General features: G+C 44.0%; 1 protein-coding gene across 6 annotated transcripts in view; it reads left to right on the top strand.

The window, feature by feature from the left end:
* Ltbp1 (latent transforming growth factor beta binding protein 1) overlaps positions 1-18,791 on the top strand; it is a 384,816-nt gene extending 366,025 nt beyond the window's left edge. For all 6 annotated transcript variants that reach the window (XM_038319233.1, XM_038319232.1, XM_038319231.1 and 3 more), the window contains 3 exons: positions 12,747-12,869; positions 16,742-16,891; positions 17,840-18,791. In XM_038319233.1, coding sequence (XP_038175161.1) covers positions 12,747-12,869; positions 16,742-16,891; positions 17,840-18,021 — 455 coding nt within the window. In that variant the 3' untranslated portion in view covers positions 18,022-18,791. The remainder of the gene's footprint in view (positions 1-12,746; positions 12,870-16,741; positions 16,892-17,839) is intronic.
* The last annotated feature ends 1,657 nt before the right edge of the window (positions 18,792-20,448 follow it).

Genomic DNA, 20,448 nt, shown 5'->3' with positions numbered 1-20,448 from the left:
GTTATGTACCTCGTGTAGGTGACAAGAAGAAAGGTAATTTTTCTGAGATGAAATCGAAATTGTGTGTCATTTTCCTGGTCTCACTTTTAAATTAAATTTAAACTTTGCATTGAAATTTAAGTCATACATTTCTTCCTTCATTTTGTTATTTATGAAACACATACTCTATGGTAGGCCGAAAGGTTTGTGACAAATTCACAATTTGTGTTTGGACTGTAAGATGCAGTTGTGAACTGGGGTGCATAATCCCAAATATTCTCCTAAATATGCATGTGGTATGTTAACTATGCCAAAGTGTTGGACATAGCCTAATTTCTAATATAGCACATGCTTTTATATAGTTTCACCCAGCTAAAATAGTTTATAATCTGCCTTAGACGTGACTGAGCCAGAGATTTCCACATCCACGCACCTCCCACCCTCCCAAAGCCTTCAGTGTAAGACGTTGCATAAGAGCCTTGAGGTGTGAAGGAAGACAGACATTTGACTCCCAGACGACGCTTAAAAAAATACTGTGACTGGACAATGGTTTCAAAAAGCCTTTCAGCCTTCATGGAGTAAAGCCTTTTCCAAGAAATACGTTCCCAGAGGCTGTTAATAACCGTCTTGGGGCATCCTTCGTGGGAAGCGCAGCCGAGGGCCACCGCCTTTACTCAGGCGACCCAGAATCTGCCCTGCTTTGGCGATTGGTTCTTCTCACTGCACTGGGAGAGTTCCTCCGATCGCCTTTAGATGAAATTGGGATCTCTGCGAACTGATATTAATGAAATCATTATGAAAGCATTTGTCCTTTTGATCCCAGATTCTGAGCGCTATGATTCAAGAAAAGTAGTGACAAGCTGAATAGAATGGAGATTGGCAGAACCAGACAGATAGCCCAGGCCTTCTAAACTGCGTGGTCGCCATGCCTGTAGACAGAGTGTAGATAGAAAATGGAAGTATTCCAAGAAGGCAAGTGGTCCAGTTCTTTGTGGCTGAATTTTTTGTGCCCATGAATTTTATATGCCATGTGGAATAGGCTGGGCTGCAGCTTATATACTGTTTCTCACCGAAGAGACTGCCGCATTTACTCAGAAAACCTCCTCTCACCCCTCCACAAAAGCAAAATAGTTGTCTCTCTACAAAACAATAGTTGTGAAACAACAGTCAATAGTGAATTATGCTCGTACCTCTGTTTGGCACTGTTCCCTCCTGTGTGGAATGGCAGTATCAGCACCTGCCTCAAGGGGGCGCTCAGTCATTAGACGTGATACTGCGTAGGTGGTTGGGTAGTACCACAAGTGTCAAGTGATTATCATTGAATCCCGGTCCAGCAAATAGATTTAGCTCATGCCAATTCTACCAGGGTGCCTCGCTGGGCGTGGCTGAGTGACTCTGAGGGGAGGTGAGCATCAGAAATAGTGCCAGGTGCAAGACTGTGTAGGAACTGTTCAGGGTGCCAGTGTTTGGAAACTAGCGTGTCCTCAATAGCACTGCACATTGGTGAAGAAGCTTTTTGCACATTCCGCAGGCTCCAAAACTACCGCGTAAAGATATGTGAGGTATGAGGGAGGATTTGTGTCTGGAGAGGACCGTCTAAGGTTGCTTTTTGAGTGAACATTGGATGTACTCAAGCTACAAATTTAAAAACCTAGACTTGATTATGTTACAGGATGTCATCCAAAGCCAACTTCCTAGAAAATGTGTTCATAGTTGGGTGGTGGTGGCACACGCCTTTAATCCCAACACTTGGGAGGCAGAGGCAGGTGGATCTCTGTGAATTCAAGGCTAGTCTGGTCTACAGAGGGAGTTCTAGGACAGCCAGGGCTGTTACACAAACTCTGTCTTGAAAAACAAATGAAAAAAAAAAAAAACAGGAAAAAGAAATACATTGGTTTATACTTTCTTCTCGTTTTCTGTCTCCAGGAAGACATTACATTTCCTGCTTTATCTAAGTTCTGACAGTGTCTTAACTCTTCCTTCATAAATGCTGCCCACTTGCTTTCTCTCGGGTATTGAAAGGGCAGCCCACAGCATTTGTGGGTGGTGGCGCATGCTTTTAATCTCAGCACTTGGGAGGCAGAGGCAGGCAGATTTCTGTGAGTTCAAGGCCAGACTGGTCTTTGGAGCAAGTTTCAGGACAGTCAAGGCTACACGAAGAAACCCTGTCTCAAAAAACCAACCAACCAACCAGTCAATCAATCAGTCAATCAATCAATCAATCAAATCATCTTAACATTTGAACAGCCTCATTAATATCAGAATGCAAGCTTAAATACAGAAGCTGAGGGTGTAGCTTAGGTGGTAGGGAGCTTGTCTACCAAGCACAAGGCCCCGTGTTTAATCCCTAGCACTACATAAACCCAGCATGTTGGTATATTCCTGTGATCTGAAAACTAGGCTGTAAAAGAAAGAGGACCTGAAGTTCAAGGTCATCCTCATCCTACATGAAAAGTTCAGGGCAGGCTGGGCAGTGGTGGTACACGTCTTTAATCCCAGCACTCTGAAGGCAGAGGCAGGAGGATCTCTGTGAGGTCAAGCCAGCCTGGTCTACAGTGCAAGTTCCAGGACAGGCTCCATAGCTACACAGAGAAACCCTGTCTCAGAAGAAAAACAAAAATAGTTCAACGCAGCCTGGTCTAGAGAGCCTGTCTCAGAAACAAAGAGGTAATTTCAATTTCTAAATATATTTAAATACCATTTATCCTCTTACTCAAATTCTTTTAATTCTCATTCAACCTAAGGCCCTAATTCTAAAACAAATACATTTCAAACTGAAATCACAAAGCGTGTCTGTGAGACTGTTACATGAATCTTTTAAACACAGTAGATGTCCATAGTTTCCAGCAGCAGGAGAGAGTGCTTTGCTTTAGATAAAGCCTTAGTACAGGCCTTATTGACTGTATTGACTGTAGAATTGCCATTTTAGGCAACCAGAGATCACTGGGTAGAGAAACTCAAGGTTGACTCAGGCAGTTATTGGAGAGCCAAGAGCCAAGGCACGAGGCAAGCGTGCTCTCCCAGTCACGTGTCCTTGCTGTCTCCATGTAAATAGGATCATGTGGCTGTCTTGTGTGCTGATGTTTATAATCAGTGGCTTCCACTGAGACAAACTCTATCCAGCTGCTTATGGTCCCCTGGGAGCAAGGTCTTAACGGGATAGGGGCCGGACGAACAGGAGCTAATGACAATGGGGCCAGGTACAAACAGGGCTGGTAGGTAAGAGGGAGAAGCTGGAAGCAGCCTCTAGTGTGGGCTTTTAAAACTGTGCTCTGGTGGTTGCATTAGGAATAGAGAAGGAAGCCCACTGGGGCTATGGTCATGTTGCAGCCATTTATTTAGAACATGTCAGTAGAGAAATAAACATGGTTTGCCTAAGAGTAAGGATTGTCTAAAAAGAGCAGATCCTGATCGAGCAAAGGTAGGCCAAATTGCAGAAGCCAGATCACTGGAAATGTGGACCAATCAGCTGTGTTCTGAGCCTAGTTTCCTGGAGTGTCCGGGACCAGAGAAGCCAGCTAAAGAAGCCCCTCACTGTTGCAAGGTTCAGAGTGCCCCCAAATGCTGAATAAGAACTGGTTGAAGTCGCTGATCCTGTGTCCCCAACCACAATCCCAGATCACTGTGCGAGAGTTTGATCAGCAGAAGGTCACAGGTCACGGTGATGTGAGCACTTGTAAAACTTGAATATTTGGATGGCTGGGTTTCATGGGTGGGTGGGGTGGCTATTTAATCCATGCTTCCTTTCCCAGGGGCTACACTGCTTGCAGTGCCAGCAAAGCATTGGCTACACTCATTAATCCTAAGCATTCAAGGGCAGGAGCCCCACTGACGTCATATTCAAATCTAAGTTAGCAAGCCAAAGTAGAAAAATAAAGGCACGGAGATGAAATAAGCCAATCAGAGTCTAGCACTTGGTTCTAGATATAAGCACTCTGGTTGATCTCAAAAGTAACCACTTCGGCTGCCTCTGCTTTCCATGTTGAAATCGGAGATGATAAGTCCAGTTTCTAAAAGTTTCTGTTCACTGCCAACCTGGGCTGAGAGGCTTATTCTGAGTAGGTTTGGCTTTCAAACATTTTATATACAAGTTGATGGGTTATCTTCCTTCCTTCTTTCCTTCCTTCCTTCCTTCCTTCCTTCCTTCCTTCCTTCCTTCCTTCCTTCCTTCCTTCCTTCCTTCCTTTCTTCCTTTCTCTTTCATCATGGAGCCGGTTGAGATTTGCTCTAAAAATTGATTAGGAGAATCCCACAGTCCCGGGCGAACTGGTCTTTGGGTTTTCAACTGAGATACGGTTGCATTTATTTTTAGCTGCTGGCAACTGGCTCTTAAATGGTAACCTCTGGCTATCGCAGGCAAGCCTTGGTAGATGACAGCAGGGAAAGGTTCATCTACTGTCTTTTCTGCAACAGATGGATTGTGTCCCTTGTAATTGGGGCAAGGTGCCTAGTAAAAGCTTAAAGAGCAATTAGAGATTAGGGGCAAGAGGGGGGCTTGAGGTGGGACTCTGCTAGAACTCTTGCCTAGTGTGCTGGAGGTCCTGATTCAGTTCCCTAAATCACAGATTTTAAAAACTAAGCCTTGTGTTCAGATGAATTTGCAGAGGATCGAGCCTAGGGAAGTAATTTTGTTCACCAAAGATAGTCAACCTTTTATGAAAGGACCAACTTTTAAGAAGAAAATGGAGCTTGGTAAGGAGGATTCCTGACATGTTGGCTCCTTTGTGATGTTCATCCCTGAGCCTCGAGTCTTAGGAACCAGCAGAGGGGTTGAGCAATTGTGTTGGCTGCACAGGGTTCATCTTTACAAGATGTCACTCACTTGGTAACCTACGAGTCCCTAGCAAGGATGGGAAATGAAGTCACTGCCAGTATGAACCCTGTTAGGATTATCACTGATTGTAAATAGTCCTGTGGGAAGAGGGGAGTCGCTTTAGAGTGATGTAAAGTAGCAACATACGAAGAAATTATAAAACAGAATCGGCGATCTTAAAATAAGTCCAGGTGCTTGCAAAGCAATGATGTTTTGTTTTGTGTAATTGATTGGAATACATCTTCACAAATAATCATGTAACTACTTAGTATTAAGTAACAGTATGTGAGTTAGTCAGAACTTGTTCTTATCCTTAAATACACATTTAGTTTCTCTTTCTAAATAATTTTTATTGCTTTATCAGGAAAAGCAAAGCAAATGGACTCCTTATGGATGATATTTGTTTCTCGTAATGTGTTAGCATTGTAGATTGTAACTTCCAAGAGCAGGAAAGGGAGAATGACGTGGCTTACCCATCCTCACCGAGAAACAAAAGGAATGCGTTGAAACCCATCCCCCGTGTCCCCTTTACATTGTTAAGCCTTGCCTCTCATCTCCCAACAGAGGTAACCCCACTTTTTGTCTCTTTTGAGACTGCCTGAAAGTAAACCAGAGTGGTGTCTTTCCAAAGCCCCATGACTAAGAAGTGGGGGACGCCTTCCATTAAGTTCTCTGTAAGGAATCCCTGTCAGCGGTCACTCTTCTCAGGCTTCCCTGTGTGGCTTCCCTTAATGCTATTACAAGAACATAAACATTTGAATCCGAGTTTTAGAACACAAAAGGGGCCTCCGTTCTTGAAAAAAGTTATTTATTTAGTAGTAGTATTGCATTTGTAGCCAACAATCTTTTCTGTCAGCTAGTCTTGCTAGCTAGCAGCCATCTGATGGGAAACACTGGGAGTGTTTAGAAGGCTGACCTCAGGTGACCCTAGGTGAAGGCTTGGGGTGGGCAGGCTTGACTGGTGTATGGCTGTGAGTTTCCTCAAAGTGCTATGGCTTACAGGAGTCCCGTGGAATATAAACCCTGCCAAGACTTTGGACTTCATTACTTCCCTGTCCTCGACAAGTACAATTTAATTGAACATTAAGCAATTTGATCTCTTTCACCTAATAAATCGAGCAAATTCAATAAACATAAATCCTGCTAATGATAGAGCCGACCCTGGCGGAGCTGAGCTCATCGGCGTTCACAGTTATGACTCTCCGTGGAATTTGCACCACAGATGCTTGTAGCAGAACAAAGCGCTTACCTGATGCTTGTGGTCTGGGGAGTGCAGGGAGCAATTTTCCTAGGGTGTCAGAAAAGAGCAGCTGCGAGCAGAACATGGCTTGGCGGTTAGAGCACACACCAAGCCCTCTGCTGGCCTTAGGCCTGCTGTGCTAGAAACTGGTGTTCTGGTCAGAAACAAAGGAGTCCTGATTACAGTTTTTCCTTAGGTGGTTCTGAGATCTCAGTGAAACTATACGCAGAAGATGCTGTATGTGGCTCCCCAGAGCTCCAAGCACATGGCTGCTCATTTTCTTTTCCCACATGCTCTCTGCAGTAGACAGGGTGTGGGTCCTTCAGTGTTAACTTATCGCCTTCTTGTTTGTCTGGTTGTTTAGTTGGTTTGGTTTTGATTTTGGTGCAGAGCTCAAGGTGGCCTTGAACTCTTGATCCTCCTGCCTTTGCCTCTAGAGGGCTGGGATTATAGGCATGTTCCTTCACACCCGAGTCAGAGGCTGTTTCCTGTCTGTGGTACTCCTGCCCCTCAGAGTTAGCTTTTCTCTTCTTTGTTTGCTGGTCACAGGATGAAGTGTAAGGTTTCCGGTTTTCCTTCTCCTCTCCTAAACACCACCCTACCCATGTGATTCTCACCCAGTTCAAGCTGCCCCAAGGCTCTAATTGTATAAATGAAAGAAGCAACGAGTGAATCACTTGAATATAGCTAAAACAGAGTGGCCCAAGTCTTATTCTACAGAAGGTGGAACTGAAATTCAAGAAAGTGGGTCCAGACAAGCAGCTAACAAGAAAGGAAATCCAAGGGTATTAAGCCTGTGGACTCTAGTTCTTTTATTCGGTGTGTGTGTGTGTGTGTGTGTGTCCGCTGTAATGTCTGTGTGTGGGTGTGGTTGTTATGGTGTGTACTATTTTGTGTTTTCATATGCATGTGGGGGGTGAGCTGAGTGGGTGTGTCCACTGTATCTGTGTGTGGATGTGGTTGTTATGGTTTGTGCAATTCTGTGTTTGCATGTGCATGTGTGTGTGTGTCCGCTGTATTGTCTGTGTGCGGGCATGGTTGTTATGGTGTGTGCTATTTTGGGGGGGGGGGGTGAATGGGTGTGTCCACTGTATCTGTGTGTGGGTGTGATTGTTTTGGTGTGTGCAATTCTATGTTTCCATGTACGTGTGTGTGTGTGTGTGTGTGTGTGTGTGTGATGTGTCTAATTTCCTATCACAGTTTCATGCTTTTTAACTTCCTGGAAGCAGGCTAGCTCCCTGCTCATCTCTGTGCAAGCATTTATTCTCTGAAAAAGACAGACATACAATGCAGGACAGTTCTTGCCCCTACCCACTAAGTCCTTTCTGTGCCCTTCCTTCACCAGCACAGTACGGAAGAGTCTAAAATGATCTGTAGAAGAAAAGTTATAGCCTTTGCCATTTCTGTTAAGGGAAAGTTTCCATCGCGCTGAGGCTAAGCAGCCACTGTGGGAAATGCCCGCTTCCCTCCTAAACATCATCATTGATTAATAATGCCTTTTTAAATGTGTAGGAAAAAACACCTGGCAGAGAAATCGGAATGAAATGTGACCCCTAACTTCCCTTTCTTGCTCTTCTCACATAGACACAGTTTAAATTTCATTGCTCAAAACGTTCAGTCCCAGCATGTGGAAACCCAAATCCAGCCTCTGCTTTATTTCTAAAAGCTGGATTTAGTCTGCTTCGGACAAGGGAAACTTTACCTCCTGTATTCTGGGATGCCAGAGTGGCACTGTGACATGTGACTGTCCAGAGCAGCCCCGCAGATGTGTCTGTCATCAGGAATGGAGCTTTCCTGCCAGGGTGCAGTAATATGCTTCCCATTGCTTCTGACAGCAGGGGTTCCAGACCCACAGGCTCCAGGGGAGTACTTTTAAAAAAATTATTTTTTCATTTGAAGTGGAAATCAAAACAGTACCATCTGCCGTGTGAATCTGTCGTGCCAGGAAAATTACTGTGACCAATGGCCTGGATCTGTTTAGACCACTTAGTGGTGGTGGTGTCCCATGCCACCCCATGTGTCCCTTCCATAGCTTTGATCTAGAGCTGAGCATTTGTGCCCAGGGAGGTGGGGACTGCCATGAGGGGAGAGCCGTTGAGGTGTTAATATTTCCATTTGCTATTCATTTCACATTTCTCTTTGGCTAAATCCCCAGATGGAAACATTCGGCGGGATTGGGAGGGGGGCTCAGAAAGGAGGGCCCTCAGAATCTGCTAAGGGAACCAACCATCGTTCTGCACTTAGCACCTGACACTAGATGATTAATTGTTGCTCATGTGCATGAGAAGAGGAAGTTTTGTAAAGCAGAGACGTTAAGGACAGAGTTTGCTGTGCTTGTGCCCAGAGTGAGCTGCAAGGAGAGGAGCCGAGGTTCTCCTGGCTTCTCCTGGGAAGCCGTCAGGGCTCTGCTATTGGTCTCTGTACTGCAGCCAGCCCTGATTCACCCACGTCCCCTACACCCCTACGCTAGACCCTGGCAGTGACTCAGATCTAGGGCTAACCACAACTCCAAGCTAGAGTGTCCCCCCCTCGCCGCCCCCTCAGGGCTTGGGACGCTCATGGGCCAGAACATGCTAGAGATTTGCCTATACTCTGATCCCAAAGATGACCTCTTACCCGTGCCTCGTTGTAATGTTCTGAACTAGCTCTCGTGCACCTGGTCCAAAACTGCAATGCACCCAGGCTTGTTGTGTGGTGAGATCAGCGATTCTAATATAAAGTTCTGTTGTTTGTAATCTGTCACATGTAAACACATTTGCCAAGGCAATCACCCAACTTCTGCCTTCTTAGAGAGTGTTCATGACCGTTTTTTCTCTACTCAGTTTCCTACACCTATATTAAATTCTCCAGATAACCTCAAAAGGGAAGTAACAAATGCCTGGAATTTGCTCTTCCATCCTTCTAATTTACTGCAGCCCTCTTTGCCCATAGATCGCCCTCCATTCAGACATTCAGATTTCTGTGTCACTTTCAATTGTCTCTTTGAATTGCTAGCTGTTTCCAGGCCTTCCATACAGGTTTCTGGATTTCTCTTAAGAGAAAGAAAAAAAAAGAATAACTTCTATATTCTTGGAGCACCAAACTATATGAGCAAATTTGTAATACTATCTCATTTTTCATATGTGACTAACATATGAAGATAAGAAGATAAGAATTACCCCTCTGGAGGGGCTGGAGAGATGGCTCAGAGGTTAAGAGCACTGGCTGCTTTTCCAGAGGACCCAGGTTCAATTCCCAGCACCCATACAGTGGCTCACAGCCACCTGTAACTCCTGCTCCAGGGAATCTGATATCCTCTTCCGACCTCTCCAGGGACTAGGCATACATATAACAAGCAGACATACATGCAGGTAAAGAATTCTTACAATTTGTGTGACAGATAGAAACTGAGGCTTGCCCAAAATTGCTAACTAGGAAAATAAGCGGCACAATGAACATTCCAGCTCTGGCTTCTGCCTCCAAAGCCCATGTTCTTTCCATTCTCACTTCACCTTTGACCCTGGCCAAGGACCAGAGAGGGGCATGGTCAGAGGGCAGGAGAGATGGCATACATGGATTAGGAATAGACCTGTCCTCGTTCCCTGTCCTGTGTTGATCAGAGGTGCAAATCTTCCGCTAAAAGACAGAACATGCGACCCAGAAGTAATGTTTTGATATCTGATCAAAACTGTCTTGAAGCTTAGCATGCAATATGTTAGCGACAGTGAGCTGCAAAGGACAATGAATCCTAGACTGCCGAGTGGCCATGCGTGACAGAAGGGAAGAAAAGACCAGGCAGGTCTCAAGACTACCACCAATCCCTATCTCTTTCCAGCCTGGGTCAAGTCTGGAAGCTTCTTTAGGAAACTCTTAGCTGTGTCTGGCCACAGTTTAACTTCTCTTGTCTGTCCTTAAAATTAATCCAAAATGTTTTTCCCATAACCTAATTTGTGTACATCTGCGTAACTGTTGTTCAAGCGCAGCCCTTCCAGGCAGCTGGTTTTGGACACTGTCTGTCCTTCATTTTCAATCCCACCTGAGGTCTCTCCTTTGACCCTGAGAGGGGCGAACATTTGCAACCATCAGCCACCTCATTGCCTTGGTGGAAGAGAGCCCAGGAGTAAAGCCAAGCAGCACTGGCCAGGCCTCTCTGTGTCACTTGACATCCTTGGACCTCAAGTCTCAATGAGGCTCCCTAACAGCTGACAGATGTCTCAGGGGAGAGCTCTCTGCCATCTCTGGATTGTGTCTTCCAAACTGAGTATATGGGATTTGCTTTTACTATCCACCCTTGATCACACTATGGCTTGGCTATAAAACATTGAAAGACATTCCCTCTTCAAGATGTACAGCAAATATATGTAAACTTTAAAAAAGTCAGGAGGGATGACCTCAGCTCTTGAAACTTGTAAACATTTGAACAATTCTGCTCTCAAAGGGAAGGCCCCTGGTGCCTTTTCAAACATTCGGTAGAGCTGACAACAGTTGTGTTCTGTTTGAAGCTGGCTTTTTGTTTGTTTGTTTGTTTGTTTTGTTGTTGTTGCTGTTACTGTTATCATTGTTGTTTGAATCAAGAGTCTTATTCCTGGCTCTGTTATGTCCTTAAAGAAATCAACATTTCATCTCGTAGCATGGCTCATGCAAAATGTTGGGATCATCTGGGGTCTGGATGTTGTTTCTGGAATATTTGGACGAGAGGCGAGGGGGTGGGGCAGTGGGACTCCTCCCCTGCACCCTCCCATGGCGCAGTGGGTTCGGAGGCTTTACTGTTCCCTGGTGCTAGCCATAATGTGAGTTTTGACTCTTCACCCTCCATACAGGGCTGGAAGCAAGCTTTTACAGGTCACACCAGCTATTTTCTTAGAGTTAGACATTTGGAGAGAGAAGGGGAAAGAATGACTGTGTGTAAGAGACAGTGTACGTTCATGAAGGTCAGAGGACAACTCATAGGAGTCTGTGCTCCTCTTCCTCCATGTGGGTCCCGAAGTTAACTTAGGTCCTCAGGCTTGGTGGCAAGCACCTGTAGTAACTGAGCCTTCTTGCCGGACTCGGTGTTTTTCTTTAATTGTGTATAGGAGGAAGCAAACTAGAAGCCTTCCGGAAAGTGTTGCCTTGGGTGACTGTGGCCAGGTTGTCAGTCTAATCCCAGAGCCTAGTACCTGTCTGCCCCTAGGTAGCATCCTGGCAGAGTAATTAACTTCTAGGAAACTCAGGCTTTTCACCAACTGCTAGTTATTATATTTGGAAAATGCATTTTCTGTAATTCATGTATTCGGCACATGAAACATTTCTCTCCAGATTTTCCAAGCAGCTGCTATTAAGTATAGGAAAGAGCCTGACATCATGGCATGCATTTAAATCGCAGGAGCCCCCTGGGAGTGGAGAACCGAGATTCCATGGCTTGGCTGGGGAGTGGAGGTTAGGAATCCAACCATTCTGGGCTGGTCCAGTTTGGAATGGGGATGTGACTACGGGGAAACGGCAGCTGAGTAAAGCCCTGTGTTCCAGAAAAACTGCAGGAGACTGCGCTTGAAGAAAGCTCTGTACCCTGCTTACTGACTTTAGGTCCGGGGCAGCTGGGCACCGGCTGAGATGTGACCTCTCCATACTTTTGTGTCTGCATCAGTAAAATTTGGATGACAACAAATTCTGTCAGAGTGGCAAATGCTCTGGTGAACTGAATGTTAATTAAATGTTTAGAGCACCACATGACGGAGCAAGCAATGTGCAATCAGGCATTCCTTATTGCTATGCTCACCCTCGCTATGATGCCCATCATGTTGTAATCATATTCATAAGGCCTGGAATTACACAGTGCCTGACAGTCAGAGGAACAATTGGTCAGTTCAAGCTGAGACTTCGCGGACACTCTTGTATCGTGTTATGTAGTGAAGATGTGTCTCATTGTCATGAAAAGTCCTAAGTTATTAAGACATTTAAAATGCCATATTCTGTAGTCTTTGGAAGATATGAAGTATGCCTATCTAACTGAAATGTATCTCTATATATCTAGAAAATCTAACTAACATGACTACAAGCTTGACTATTATTTATGACTATCCATTAACAACCTATCTTTTCTAATTATACATTACATTTTTAAAATGAACTACACAATCACAATACCTTAATCAGTGTCAGAAATACATATACATATAACAAAATTGACCTTAAAATCTATACCAATGCAAATTATTCATATCTATATCAGTGTTATGAGAACACCCATGATTCGCTTTCCCTTTTTCTTATGGACATGTGAATTTTTTTCACTTACTACATGGACTATTCTGTTTCTTAGATTTTTATGATAACACATATTAAGATTGGATAAAGCTTCCCTTCCAAGAAGCCTGTTGATTCATTCTATGATGCCTCTTTCCCCACCCCCTCTCTCTCTTCCTCTCCCTCTCTGTCTCTCTCTCTTTCCCCTGTCTCTCCCCCCTCTTCCCTTCTGTGTCTGTCTGTCTCTCTGTATGTTTTCTAGGATGGGTTTTACCAGCTCTTTCAGGTCATTGTTTGAGAACCTAATCTACACTCTACCCTAATATTTAGTGTGTCCTTGTGCTCAGCTCCCACAGAGGAACTCCCACGCACATTCCAGATGCTTCTGGATGGTGTGAGTGATGTCGGGCTCACTGCTCTGAGATGTGATGTGATGTGATGTGATGTGATGTGTGTGTGTATGTGTGTGTGTGTGTCTAATGTAACCCAACAATGTCCTTTCCCTCTCAGATGACTATGCACAGCTGTGCAACATCCCCGTGACGGGACGACGGCGGCCATATGGACGGGATGCGTTGGTGGACTTCAGTGAACAGTATGGCCCTGAGACAGACCCTTACTTCATTCAGGACCGTAAGCACAGTCATTCAGTCATGTTAAGTTAAGCTGTGGATCAAGATTACTACTCAGTGTTTTCAAAATACGATCCCTGGGAAATTGTTCCGAATGCAGATCTATGGGTCTTGGTCTAAACCTGCTCATCAGAATATCAGGGTAGGACCCAGCAGGCTGGGTTTGTAATCCCTTTGGGTTACAGAGCCTGTTGCTTTGGCTAGGAATCACCGGATTCCAAGATAAGTATTGCAGGGGATGAAGGTAATTGTTTTTATTTTCTTTAAAGTAATGAAAATGATCTTATTGTTATAATTGCTACAGCTCAATCATTTCTTTTTATATTAAGTCATGGTCTAGTTCCATTTCCCTACAAGGAAATGACAAACGTCCACCATGCCAAGATGATCTTTATTTTAGAGTGGGTGGTCCAAAAAAAAAACCCATCTTCTTGGTCAGAAATGGATATTTAGAATCCACTTGTGAGGGGATTTATTAAGTAAGAAGTGATGTGTGCCAGCTTTTTCTGGATTTGTGAGCAGAGCTTTCACGGGGGAGGCAGGAATGAAAATAATGTCCCCTCTAGAAAGGAAATGCCCCACAGCCTACAGGGACAGAGGGTCCTGTGTGAGGAAAGGTTACACAAACTGCGTTGCCATGGGAGAGACATCTGTGCTTTCAAACTGGGAAGAGTGAGGTCTGGAAACCCAGCAATTCAGAATGAAAGATGGTGGCTGGCTTGACGAGTAGATGCTAAACCACCTCGTACTAGAGATTCAGGGACCATTCCCATCTCACAAGGGATGCTCCCCCCTTGAGCAGCTGTACCACATTCTCACATGCTGGGTCCTTATGGACCATGGACGTTAAAGTTAGGGCTTTAGAGGTGCTTCAGAGTTGCAACATACTGAAGTCTTTTCTTGGGCGGGAGTGGGGGAATCCTGTCACCTGTTTCCAGAAGCAACTAACTGGGAGTACCACCTAGAACCTTGTAGTTGCATTTGGGATTATTTCCACAGAGTCAAAAAAAATTTTTTTTTCTTTTGCTTCTTCTCTTACATACAGTTAGGGAGGCAGACACTCTTTTCTTCTTCTGTTCTTCTGTGAGCTCTTTGGTTGACTCTAAAGAGCCAATAATACAAGTGCTGATGGGAAAACATGAAGTTTAATTGCATTTTTATATACGTTATGTGTTTAAGTACATTTCACAACACAAGAGCATACTGCTTTGAGGCTTCTAGACACTGAGCAGTAAATGTATGAATAAATGACAATACAGGCACATCTGATATTGCTATAGGATGGCGAGTTCTGTCAGTCCCCCCAAGAGACTTACCAGTGTGGGGGGTGGGGCACCTAGAAGTTAGTGGAAGGTAAAAGTTACTTCCAAGAATTTGTTTACTCAGGTTTCTGCCACCCCAGTTCCCATCCTCCCTGACCAAGTCTGCTTTCCAGCTTAGTATGTGAAGACCTTCCCTCTTTGAAGAATCAGTGAAGTTTGGGAGGAAGAAGAAAGGGCAAGCCGAGTAGCATGTTCAGAAGTAAACAGTTTCTCAGTGACTTCGGCTTGAGAGAATCAGTATATGCCAGTTGGGAACAATTCTGAGATGACACCCTTGACTCCTTCACAGGATGCTGTGTTCTGATCATCCTGCAGAACTCAGGATGCCATGGTTCTGCCATTCCACATACCTATACAGCCCCTCTCCAGGGTCAAGAACTATATGGTTCTAGAAGGTTCCTGCTGTCCTTTCCCAGGCCTTCCCAAGGATAGCTACTGTCCCATTCCTAACTCTTGTGTTTAGTAGCCTTGCCTTTTTACTAACAAGACCTGATCCTGAGCCGCTTCATGAAATGGGCCTGAATCCAGCCACAACCGCAGGACTATGTGCTTGTGTGCACATCTCAGTGGGGGCTGGAGATGAGTAAACCTTCTCCTTAAAAAGAACAGGGGAGAAATAGCCAGATCCAAAGAAAGCCCACAAATCCAGAAATAACAGGTAAGTCTGGAAGAGACCCTGAAACCCACACATTTGTGTGTGTCTCCTTTGCCACATTACAGTTCACATTCTAGGACTTTGCACGCTGGACTATCCTGAACTCCCCTTTGATGCCAACATGCACGCAAAACCCCTTTTCAGTTCATTGGTGTCACACGTGGGGAGTTGTCATGTGGGTTTTGACCTCCGATTTTGATTCCACAATGGCCTTTAAACAGCCTGCATGTGAGAAACATCTCCCCAGTCCCCCCTGCTCTCTGACTGGTGGGTAGCAAGGACTCCTGGCTCTGCCACAGAAAGAACCACACCGAGCAGCCAGGAACGGAAGAGGACCTAAGTGAGAGTTCTCATCACCTTCATGGTGTGTGGTCTCCGTTATCTTCAGTTTGAGCTGCATTCCCCAAACTGGAATTCATTAGTGCAGTAGCCACTCTCTGAAAGGCTAGCTGTGGTAATGTTTTAGACCAGGCCACACGGCCTCTGTTGTAGCCACTCAGCTCGGCCATGGCATCACAAAAATGAGGGTGAGCATGGCTACTGGATGGAGCTGCGTTCATTTACCTAACTAGGTGCCAGGTCAGGTTTGGGTCAGGGCCTGCCTACCTGGTTTGGAATCCTGAAGGTGTGTTGTAGAACGCCTCGAGTTCCATTTGTTAATGGCACATTTTAATTCCTACAATAAAATGTAACCTTCCTACTGCGGACAGTGAAATCCTTTTGCTGTCGTTGAAATGATTTGCTATGATACACTGGGTTTGAAGACTTCAATCAAGATTTGATTTTTTTTTTTATTTCTGTACTTCTCATATCAACACTATGTGTCTGCTATTTCTTCATGGCCCATTTCTTTCCCTCTTTAGATTTTGGCCAGGGGCACTCATGGATGCATTAATTTTTTTTTTTAGAGGGTTCCTATGCAAATTAAGACCTTCTGGCCCTGCATAGCAACATTTTGCTGCCCCCTGCAGTACCGTTGGAGAATTACCTCAGAGGGCCTCTAATGCTAAAGGTTCCACTGTAGTTTCTTTAAAGCCCCTTTGTGGGGAGGTGACCCATGACAGTGTACTTACTCAGGCCATTATATTACTTATAGTTACAACTTCCTTCTCTAGGAGGATAGCTCAACACTTTCATGGTTGCTCACGTTGTTTTTAGGTTGTTAAAATGTCTAAAGTATAAAATGAGTCAAACAAGAGTGTCTTTGTTTCGTCCTTTATTAAAGCCTTTTGGCTTCCTAAACACAAGTATAGTGTGTTTTCCTGCTTATCAAGATGCTTTGAATCACTCCCATGCCCTCTGTCCTGTGGGCCTTTGTAGAAGGCTCACTGGGAAGCCAGAGAAAACACACCCCACAGGGCACAGCCAGCCGGGCTCTGCTTTGTTTCTGCAACACCCATTGCGCATCCTCAAACTTTAAAAATGCCTGCTGGACACTGCTTAGGAATTCCACTGATCCCACCCCAAAGGCTTCCTGACGTCTGTCCTACTGAAATTTCACGTAACACATTTAAAAAAAATCCCACATTTAATTTTCACGTAACACATTAAAAAATCCCACATTTCCCAATCGGAAAGAAAAACTCAAACCCACGCTTTTTTTTTCCCTCAAAACTCAAATTCATCATAATTTTCTACATTATGTGATTTTAGTATGAAGCATTAAAATTAAAAAAGTGGGCTGGCCCATGAAAAATTTTGAATTGTTTTATGCTTAATAATGGGTATACTTGATAGTAAATTCTAAAGCTAATCTTAAGGCATCTAAAGGAAATATATAAAATAAGCTAGATCAATAATAATAATAATAATAATAAATAATAATAATAATAATGTGATTTTCTATAGGGAATGACGGTGACGCTTGTAACCTGGCCCCTGCCTTTTCCTTTGCAGGTTTTTTAAATAGCTTTGAGGAATTACAGGCAGAAGAATGTGGCATCCTCAATGGCTGTGAAAATGGCCGCTGTGTGAGGGTCCAGGAAGGTTATACCTGTGATTGCTTTGATGGGTATCATTTGGATATGGCCAAGATGACCTGTGTCGGTAAGAACGAGGGTGTCTGATGGAAGACTTTTCCCCTAGGATTCCCTGTGACTGGCTCAGATCAGCTGAAGGTGGTTCAGATAGATGGGTGGGGGTGGCAGTTTGGGAACATGAAAAAAGTTCTAGAAATATACATTAGTTATAATTATTTGTCATGTTACAGAACTATACATAAAAATAGTGAAGACAGTCAATGGTGTATTCTGTATTTTTATTTTTGAGACAGGATTTCTCTGTGTAGCTTTGACTCTCCTGGAACTAGCTCTTGTAGACCAGACTGGCCTCCAACTCACAGGGATCCACCTGCCTCTGCCTCCCAAGTTCTGGAATTAAAGCCGTGCACCACCACTGCCTGCCTTTTTTTTTAAAATCACAACTAAAATGCAGAGTTATCTCCCCATTTAAAAATCCTTATTGCTTCATTTCCCTCAAGGGCAGAGACTGAACCCCTGGGCCTTATGCATACTAGGCAAGAACTGTACCATGAAGCTATGCCTCTTACACCCCCCCCCCATGAGGCTAAATATAGAAGAAAGGGCAGAATGGTTCGCGTAACTCTTTTGACTTTTAAATCTAAAGTTGGATGGTTCAGTAAGTAATAGTTTCCCTGAGTATGTGAACAGCTATAAAAGAGTGAAGCGTCTAGAAAACAGACAGCTTCCCAAGCCGTCAGTGTGGATGAAAACAGCGAACTCGCCAGTCACCCTGTCGCTTGTCTATAGAAAATGTCAAGCTGACAAAATGGTGGTGTTATATTGAATCGCAGGACAATTCTAGACTCTCCATAGTAGTCTATTTTAAGATCTCAAAAGGCTTCTCTTGCATATTGAAAGTGGTAAAAATGAGGAAACTGTCTGGTTTATGCGGCCAAGAGCTGTGGGCAGCACTCAGGTGCAGATGGTACTTGCATGTCTCCGGGTAGCTGACCCGTGGTTTGGTTTATTGCAGATGTAAATGAATGCAGCGAGCTGAATAATCGGATGTCTCTCTGCAAGAATGCCAAGTGCATCAACACAGAAGGCTCCTACAAGTGTTTGTGTCTGCTGGGCTACGTACCATCTGACAAGCCCAACTACTGCACGCCGTCGAATACCGCTTTGAATTTCGACAAAGAGGGTGACTTGGAGTAAAGGAGAAGCTATGTAACCTATGCCCATATACTCTGCACTGTGTATAGGAAAAGGGAGAGATGTATACTTGACACACTACACCTAACCCAGAATGGCGGAGACAGAAACAACACGGAGTTGAATGAACCCCATAGACCATGAGCGGATGGAGCTGGAACCTGACGGGTGTGACAGACCAAATGGACATTTCTCCAAAAATCCAGTATATATAGTCTGTTCATATGTAAAATTCAGTGGAACTGAAGAAGAGGCAGGACAGGGCTGTTATTTTAAACAGAGGTTGTATTATTATCTTGTTTTGATTTTTTTTCTTTTTTACTATTGCTTAAATTTGGCTTTTAAATAGTGGTGGAGTGGTTTTATGTGATTTTCTTTTTGTTGTGCAGTTCCTCTGCTACCGTTTTGTTCTTCAGCGTTAATTTCAAGTTCAAACATCTTTGATAACATATTGTTAAACTGTATTATAGAAGTTATGACACAGGGCTGTGCTGTTCTTTGGTCTGGAGCCTTTAAAACCAAATTGTCTGTCCTGTGGAGCAGGCAGAGACTGTTAAGCTTTTATACACATTTGGCGTGGGGGAGGGGACACCTTTATTTTCATGTATTGCCATGGCCTATCGATCCGACCCCTTTGTTTGACGAAAATGGAAGAACTTCTTAACGTATATTAGTATCGTGATGTGTAAAGTCAACCCAGAGAAATTTAAAAACCTGAACACCCCCAAAATATTTACCATTATATAAGAAAATAAAATCACCATTTTTGTAGAAAAAAAATCTGTGTGTGAAAGAACAAGTTGTACACACACACAGACACACACACACACACACACACACACACACGTCCCCATTTCCCCCAGCCTCCGTTTCTTAACTAACAGGCCTCTGTCACTTTGTAAGTTAGGACTAGTTAGCTACTGTTACAGGCTGATAATTGCCCTCTTGAGTTCACACACTGGAGTGCTGGGTCCCAGTGCCTTAGGCTGTGACTCTTTGGAGAGAGGATCTCTAAGAAGGAAACGGGGGAGGTGAAATGAGGCCAGTGGAGTCAACTGTAATCCTAGAGGATGGGTGTCCTTAGGCGGCAGGAAGTAAGGACACAGTCAGAAGAAAGACGACTTAGAGAGGACAAGAAGGTGACCAGCTACGAAGGAGTGAGGCCTCAGAGGAGAAGAAATCAGCCTTGGCACAGATCTTGAACTGTAGGTCCAGAACTCTAAGAAAATATACCTCTGTTGGAGCAACAAGCTCTCATCTTCTGTGGAAACAAACGAAGAACCTCTTTTCCAAAGCAACATAACCTTAGACTCAAATTTTGAAGTCAAGAAACCTTTAAAACATATATGTTGGTTTAGCTTAGCAGTCCCTGGAATCAAATGTCTCTCTGTAATCAAAAAAAAAAAAAATCAAAGAAAACACAATAATATACATAATCCAGACTCTCTGTATATATTCCATCTTTACAAGACTTATTTTTATTTATTCCTTTTAATCTATGACTGTACTCTGTCTCTTTAAAGATGTTACCTTTTTTTAAAAAAAAATTTCTTCTTTTTATAACTCTCTACACCCTTTTCCTTCTCTCTCCCAAGGCTACATACATTTTTCCAATACCGTGATCCATTTAGAGGATCCATTTTTTTTAAATCTGAATCTGTCTTTATTGTACATCTGTAATCCTTTTCTGTCCTGGAGAGCTTTTAAAATGGTAAGCAGCTTGGTCACAGTGGCCCTGGGTGCTGGTTCCGCCTCTCTCCACCTTTCAAAATGGCAGAGGTACAATTAACACCAGCTCTGGGACCTTCAGGTAAGAGCCGTGCTCACCACATTAACTCTGAGAAGGAGCGTGCAGCATATAAACCCTTTTTATCTGAGTAATAACTAAATATGCCATGCAGAGTACTTCGCGGCCTGGAAATATCTCTGCGTATGGTGGCGGGAATCTGACATGCTCTCCTGCCTGTGCACTCCTAGCAGATCTGATCCTACTGACTGCCCAGGTTTGGGGCACTGAGTTGTGGGCATGGTCTCAGCCACTTTCCTCCTAACCCCAAGCAGGCATACAAACACCAGGACCACAAACTCCATTCAAGTGCTCCATAACCGAACCTCCCAAAAGAGTCAGAGCCCTTTGTGCTGGTGAACCAGGAAGTTGCAACTTTGAAAACTATGTGGGGGGGGGGGATTTATTTTTGCTAGTACTGATGAATCAGGAAGATCTCTCTTAAAGGAGCCACCAGCAAACAGAGCAAGAAGCTGCATTAAATTCTGAGGTTTTTTGTGTCTAGAATTCCCTTTCAAGCTCTCTCAGGTTTTACATGGATTTAGTTGACTATGTGGGCATGCCAATCTGTTGTAGGAGGTCGCTTGTTTGTTCCCAGCTGCTCAGCCCTGAAATAACTACACAGAAACTGTATTAGTTGCAAT

This window comes from Arvicola amphibius, chromosome 2 (genome assembly GCF_903992535.2).
Source record: "Arvicola amphibius chromosome 2, mArvAmp1.2, whole genome shotgun sequence".
Lineage (NCBI taxonomy): Eukaryota > Metazoa > Chordata > Mammalia > Rodentia > Cricetidae > Arvicola > Arvicola amphibius.
The sequence above is the reverse complement of the archived record's forward strand: the minus strand, read 5'-3'. Positions and strand labels throughout refer to the sequence as shown.